Below are 7,291 nucleotides of genomic sequence, written 5' to 3'. Positions count from 1 at the left end.
AGCAGTCTGGAGCAGCACTGGCAGCCACAGCAAGTTCCTGGTACGGGAGTTCTGGTTTGCACTGACTGCTGCTTTGTTGTTACAGGTGCAAGTCCAGGTCCAGCAGTCGCCACAGCAGGTCTCCGCCCAGCAGCTCTCACCCCAGCTCACCGTTCACCAGGCCTCTGAGCAGCCAATCCAGGTGCAGGTGCAGATCCAGGGCCAGGCTCAGCAGCAGGCATCACAAACCATCCAGAGTCAAGCTCTGCAGAGCCCGAGCCCCTCACAGCTGCAGGCGGCTCAAATCCAGGTGCAGCACGTGCAGACGGCCCAGCAGATCCAGGCTGCTGAGATCCAGGAGGAGCACATACAGCACCAGCAGATCCAGGCCCAGCTGGTGGCAGGACAAGCTATTGCAGGGGGCCAACAGATCCAGATCCAGACCGTGGGGGCACTGTCACCTCCACCCTCCCAGCAGGGTTCCCCACGGGAGGGGGAGCGCCGCATCAGCACCGCCAGCGTCTTGCAGCCTGTGAAGAAGCGCAAAGTGGATATGCCCATTACGGTATCATATGCAATTTCGGGGCAGCCTGTTGCCACAGTGCTGGCCATTCCCCAGGGCCAGCAGCAGAGCTATGTGTCTTTGAGGCCGGATTTGTTAACAGTGGACAGTGCCCACCTCTACAGTGCCACTGGGACCATTACTAGCCCCACTGGAGAGACTTGGACCATCCCTGTTTATTCTGCTCAGCCACGCGGTGACCTCCAGCAGCAAAACATAACCCACATTGCCATCCCCCAGGAGGCCTACAATGCCGTCCATGTCAGTGGCTCGCCAACAACGCTGGCTGCTGTGAAGCTGGAGGACGACAAAGAGAAGATGGTGGGGAGCACGTCTGTTGTGAAGAACTCGCATGAGGAAGTGGTGCAGACACTTGCCAATTCGCTCTTCCCAGCACAATTCATGAATGGCAACATCCACATTCCTGTGGCCGTGCAGGCCGTGGCAGGAACATACCAGAACACGGCGCAGACAGTGCACATATGGGACCCGCAGCAGCAGCAGCAGCAACCCACACCCCAGGAGCAGGGGCAGCAGCAGCAGCAGTTGCAAGTGACTTGTTCGGTAAGTGTGACCGTCTCTGCATATCTGCCCTTGACTTATGATTCTGTGATCCTGTGATTTAAGGACATGAATGTGTTTGGGAGGGGGCAGTGCCATCTGTCAGAAGGCATCCTTGGCAGCACAGGATACCCATGTTTTTGCAGCCCAATAATCTGGGCATGGCAGCCTGCATTGGTTCTTCCATGTACGTCACATTCCTGTCAGTTTGGACCAGGTCCCAAGTGATGGGGGTGGATCTGTTGGGCTTGCCTTTGTAGTGGCATGAAGCACCAGCTCAGAGTCCTGAGACCACTTCTGTTCTGAGTTAGTGCGCTGGATGGTTGTAAGGGCTGCACTGGCAGGCAACAGCCCTCCAGAATGGAAGTCCTGAAGTGCAGCAGACATTACCCGCCTTGCAAGTCACTGTAAATCACTTGGCCCTGGGAGCACCGCTAGATGCTTGGCAGGTTAAAAGTGCTTCAGAGCTGAGGGTTTGACAACTGATTGACTGGAACAAGCCTCACTGCTGTGTACGGCAGGCCCCGTTTCCAGTAAATGTGAGCTGGAGAAGATGAGATGTCACAGAAGTGAACCCTGGAAACTGAACAGCATCTTTTTAGCAGCGTGGTGTATATCATGGCCAAATGCATTGCTGTATTAAAGGCCATATTTGGAGTTGGTGGCCAAAACCCGTTACATGTCTCAATGCCACCTTTCTTTGGTGGGAAACAATCAAGACCCAAGAAAACCAAGCAAAACCCCTCAAATCCTGTGGAATACAACAGATGACTGCCTTGCTAGGATTCCACCCTCCTGGTATCCCCTTCACATGTGCATGTGTGCATTACTGTCTTGGTACTGAGATGAGACGATGAAAAGTAATTACTCTTGTCATAGCCGTACCCAACTATTATGTGAAAATGGCCCTAGCCAACCAACATAAATGTTAGACCAAACAGGGGGTACTCTATAACAGAGGAGGGTAATTAAAAAAGCAGAGGGTCGCTTCTGGCCCTGCAGGGCCAAGGGATGGCAGGTGCACCTTCCTCTTGTATAGGGCCAAGGCATCAGCTGGGCAGCCTGCCAGCTTCCTAAGATGATGCTGGCCCTGCTGGGCTTCATGGGAGTGTGGTTGCTGCTTCTGCCCAGTGGTTCACCAGCCATGTTTAGATTGGAAGGGCCCAGCGTAATCCTTGGGGCTGGAGGGCAGCCCATTAGTTTCAGGCAGAGGGATCAGACTGCTCTGCCTAAGCCCTGGCCTTGTTGGATTGTCCCTGGATCCACTGTAGCTATCATGTAGCGGGGCTGTCCAGCTTCAGAGTCTGCAGACCCCACAGGCTGCACCAGTGGGGGCTGCACTAGTGAGCCACATCTCCCCTCCCTTAGCTCCCTGGCTGCAGGCTGCGCAATGCCTTGCCACCCACTAGAACGGGGGGCAGGAAATAGAAGCTGGTGGAGGAAGAGGGAGCCAGGAGAACCCACTGCAGTGGGTGGGAGCCCATGGTCTGCAAATTAACCTCTTGCAGGCTGCGTGTGGCCTGTGATGTCAGTTGGACAGCCATGTCCTGTAGGGTCCTTCCTGAGGAAGGGTGCAAGTCCTGCCTTGCCAGCCTCCCTCAGGCAGTGTACTGCTGTGGGAGTGCTGAGGGGCTTGCTGTGGTGTGGAGTAAGCTCCCTGGGTCTTCCAGAGACCTGCTTTGTGCCTGTGACTGTGCCGTTCTGCCCTGGTGCCTGGCCTCAGCATCCCCCTTGCCACTGCTGCCTAGGCAAGGTGCATTGTGTGCCAGGAGGGTGGAATCCTAGCAAGGCAGTCATTTGCTGCATTGACTCCAGCCTGTTTGTCTGCCCTAGGCCTAGCAGAGAGTGGCTGTGAGGTAATTGTGGGAAGCAAGCCAGCAGTCTCCTCCTGCCAGGCTGAGTGGCAGTGGATGTTTTTTCTTTCCATGGGGAGCACAGGCACAGCATTGGACAAGCTAAAGAAGCAGGTTTAGCCTGCACAAGTCTGGCATTGCCTCACCCTTAGGTTGCATATTTCCTGAGACAGCAGCTCTGCAGTGACTTAGCTTCGTCCCAGTGCCCTGAGGATAACAGCAGAGTGCTGTCAGTGAAGGGAGCACCTTGCTGTAGAGTCCTGCAGGTGCCGCTGTGCAGATAGCTGCTGCAGGAGAGCTGGGCCTGGCATAGTCGATCTGTCTGAACTTGTGCACGATTACAGCAGGGCTTCAGCACTTTGACTTTCTTACTGCGTGGGAGTGCTGTGGGCAGCTCCAGTGTTCAGCACCAGTATCTTGAAAGGCTGCAGGTGTAACACCAGCAAGGACACACACTTCACTGAGCAAATTGCAAAATGCTTATAGCGCAAACTCCCCTTCAGTCTTGCACATTCTGTGCACAGGTCAGTCCCCTTGTCTCTTCCTCAACAGGACTGCAAGTACAGGAGGGCCTTGTGATGGCTAGGGCACCTGTTCTCTTTACCTGTCAGGAGAAGTGAGATGAGTTACAGTCCTTCATCACCTCAGCGTCTAGTTTGTGTTTAATTTTGTAGCCTTCAGTTTTGCACAGGAGGAAGAGGAGGGCAGGGAAGTACCTCTCTTTCTGTGTAGCTCAGGTTCCTGTGGGCAGAGAGGTCACCGTACTGGGACAGAATGGCTGCAACTTGAGGTGACCAAGGTCTGGGGCTCAGAGGCCCAGTGGGAAGAGGAAGGTGCTGTGGCCTATCAGAGGCTGCACCCAGAACATGGCAGCGAGTCCGTGAATAGGTCAAGGGGAGCAGTGCAGTGAGCCAACCTGTGCAAGCGAGACTGACCTGCCCTCTGTCAGTATCACGAAGGCAGCTGCCATTGCACAGAAGTAGCTCGTTGGTGGCATGCTGCTCTGAGCCTGGTGCTCAGCAGCTGATGGCTTCTAGTGGCGGACACTGTCAGGTTCTCCCTCTGTTTAGGAAGGGGCCTTCATAAAGGCTTGGGTTAGGGTCTAAGGGTGTCACTGTTCCTCCTGTCCCTTTTTGTATACAGCTGTGATGCTGGACAATTTGGGCATCCTGGCCTTGCCTGACAAGGGAGAAGGCTGTCAGCAGGATAGTAGTACCCACAGGGCTGTCCTTTTTTTGTGGGGGGCGGGGTGTTGAGTCGGGGCATCTGCCCCGGGCCGTGCGCTTTGGGGGGCCCTGCTGAGCTGAGCGGAGCAGCCACAGTGACTCCATGCTGCCGCAACCAGCTTCGCATCTGGCCACTTGGCACCCCCACCCCTGCATCTGCTGCTGGCTTCCTTGCATCCAGGGGTGGGCCCCATTGATTTTCCCCGGGCCCCCACCCTGCTCAGGTCATCTCTGAGCTGAGCACAGGTGTTGGGTACTATTTGTGCTGTTCACATGAGGTGACAGACCTAGGGTGGGTTGTGTTGGATTCAGTCCTTCAGGGTCCAGTGTGAACGGTGCTCCCCAGGAGAGGATCAGCCTTGGTGGTGTGTCTTGGGGCTACTCTGCTGCCACAGGCACCTGACCCTTTCACACTACATGTGTTGGCATAAGTGCCACACCCTGGAGCACAGCTGAAGTGGATGGGACTAGGGCTTGCTCCCAGGCATCTCTCCAGAGCTGTCGCCTCTCTGCCACTCTTGCCCAGCAGAGGGCACCCTCCTCTCTGCATGCCTGATGCCTGGCCAAGGCAGTTGTCCCACTGTCCTGGGAGCCATGGGACGCAAGCCCAGAAACTAATCATTTCCATGTCTCATCAGTCACCAAAGCGAGCAGGGGGAAAGGTTGGAGGGCTTTACCCTAACACAGACAACAGAACCATGGGGGAGTAGGGCCATAGGAGATCTCTGCAGGCCAGTTTCCTGCCTGAGGCAGGATCATCCCTGTCCAAACCAGCTCTTGCAAACCCTTGTCTAAGCTATTGCTAAAGCTACGCAGTCAACCGTGTCGCACGGCCACAAAGACACCAAGAGCATCTGGTCCTGCCACCAGTAAAGCAGGGGACAATGGCAGCCAGTGTTTAAGGTGGTTAAAATATATGTGAGAGATTCCACTATGGAGGAAGGCAAGGCCCCCCCACCCCAGTCCATATTAGTCTGTGCACAGGGGAGAATTCCTTCCTGACCCCAAATACAGCAGTCAGTCTGACCCTGAGTGGAGAGGCAAGATCCTCTGGGTTTGAGTCCCTGCAGGAGCACCAGCACACCCAGATTTTCACCTCTTCATATTTGCGTTGGTTAGCTTGTTTTTTCTTTAGGAATGGATGAATTGCAAACCTGGGCTGCAAGTTTATAAGGCTGGCTTAAAACACATGCCTAGAATGACAGGTTGTGCAGATGGACCAACCAGTTTCTACAGCCCCTGCTTGGAGTGACAGTGCAGGTGTTCTTGGGGCCAGGGAAGTGAGCTTGCATGATCACGACACCAGAACACACATGACAGCAGTGTTGTGCTCTGTGCAGGCTCATATGTATGGTGGCCACAGCAGCAGGAGAGGGCATGGTGCTACATGACTTGCAAAGACAAAAAATGCCTTTGCGCCAGTGTTCAGCACCAACAAGCAAGCAAATAGAACAGCTGTACTTTTTTTCTGGCTTGGTAGTAAGTGTCTTGGAGCAAATGTAACTGCGGTGACTCTCTTTCACAGGCTCAAACTGTTCAGGTAGCAGAAGTGGAGCCGCAGCCACAGCCTCAGCCTTCACCTGAACTCCTGCTTCCAAACTCTCTGAAGCCAGAAGAAGGGCTGGAAGTGTGGAAGAACTGGGCACAGACCAAGAATGCAGAGCTGGAGAAGGAAGCCCAGAACAGGCTAGCTCCCATCGGCAGTAAGTGTCGTGGCCTCACACACATCAGTCTCATCTTTCTTTCACCACTAGAATGTTATCCATGGGGAGATTTGTAGCAGGTGAAAAGAGCTAACGGGGTTGAAACTCATGTAGCTCTCTGACTCTCCTGATCTTGCCTTAGTGTTTTCAGCTCCCCTGAGACTGTTTTTTTTATGTTTTGTTTTGTTTATTTAAGGACTGTTTTCCAGTTCAGTGTAACCACCCACAGTGTTCCCTCCTGTCCTCCTTGCCTCCTTGAAGGTGAAGGCAGTTTGAGATCTCAAGCCACATTTGTTAATAATGATTTATATTCCTTGGCAGTTGCATCCTGGAACATTCCAAGGATTATCTGAATTCCAGCCTGAGACAGCTAGCCTGAGCTAGCTCAATGAGTGCAAAGAGGCTGTATAGAGCTGTGGTAGATGGGTGCCAGTTACTGGAACACAATAGCCTCATGTTCTGATTGAATCCTAAAGAGTTAGCAAGCACTGTTCCATAGTTGCCCTCACTGCTGCCCAAGGCCTCAGTGTAGATCCTAGAAGCAGGAGCTGTTGTCAGTTTCCTCCATCCCCCGTTTCCCTCTGAGCAGATGTACAAGTGCTTAATGCTTCCATCACCTCAACTGTTGCATGTGCTGGGGCTGTGCTGGGAAGGGGAGATGGGCCAGTTGGAAGGATGGCAGGTCATGCTGTGAGGTGTCTTTGACGCTGTCGTTGTTGTGCTTTGTGTGCAGGGCGCCAGCTGCTGAGATTCCAGGAAGATCTCATCTCCTCGGCTGTGGCTGAGCTGAATTACGGGCTCTGCTTAATGACCCGAGAGGCTCGCAACGGAGATGGCGAGCCCTACGACCCAGATGTGCTTTACTACATCTTCCTGTGCATTCAGAAGGTAGGGGGTGTCTCACTGCACATCCTGTGCACAGTGGAACCGTGTACACTGGTCAGTGCTTGTGCGCTGGCAGCTCTGCATCAGACCAAGGAAATGGGCCGCTGCCTTGAATATCACACTCCCCAGGTTTAGATTTCATAGACTGAAATGTCTCAGAAAACTCAGGCAGATGCTTCTGGGTGATTTTTCCATACCTGCTATTTAGGTTCTTTTTATGATCAAAGGCTTCCATAATGAGTGTCCTTTTTTAAATCCTAGTGAGGGGGGCTGGGGAAGAATAGTAATAATTGTAAATGAATAATGTGGTGAAAATTATATGTCAAGTCTTTCAAGCAAAATCTAAAATTTGGGGTTTAGGTTTGGACTTGCTTAAGTCGTTGGTTCACATGTGGCCTAACTGGACCTTGAAAACAAGCCTGCCTCTATTGGTGTAGGGAACAGTGACTGTTTGCAGCAGTAGTGTGTTTTCTGACAGAGCTACAGGAGCAGTGAGGCATAATGCCTATGAGGTGCTTCCTC

General features: G+C 53.3%; 1 protein-coding gene across 1 annotated transcript in view; it reads left to right on the top strand.

Moving 5' to 3' along the window:
- QRICH1 (glutamine rich 1) overlaps positions 1-7,291 on the top strand; it is a 32,392-nt gene that overhangs the window by 15,629 nt on the left and 9,472 nt on the right. Inside the window, exons 2-4 of the mRNA XM_019504879.1 lie at positions 86-1,105; positions 5,707-5,884; positions 6,618-6,772. Coding sequence (XP_019360424.1) covers positions 86-1,105; positions 5,707-5,884; positions 6,618-6,772 — 1,353 coding nt within the window. The remainder of the gene's footprint in view (positions 1-85; positions 1,106-5,706; positions 5,885-6,617; positions 6,773-7,291) is intronic.

This window comes from Gavialis gangeticus, unplaced genomic scaffold (genome assembly GCF_001723915.1).
Source record: "Gavialis gangeticus isolate Ggan-Ray unplaced genomic scaffold, GavGan_comp1, whole genome shotgun sequence".
In the NCBI taxonomy this organism is placed as follows: domain Eukaryota; kingdom Metazoa; phylum Chordata; order Crocodylia; family Gavialidae; genus Gavialis; species Gavialis gangeticus.
The sequence above is the reverse complement of the archived record's forward strand: the minus strand, read 5'-3'. Positions and strand labels throughout refer to the sequence as shown.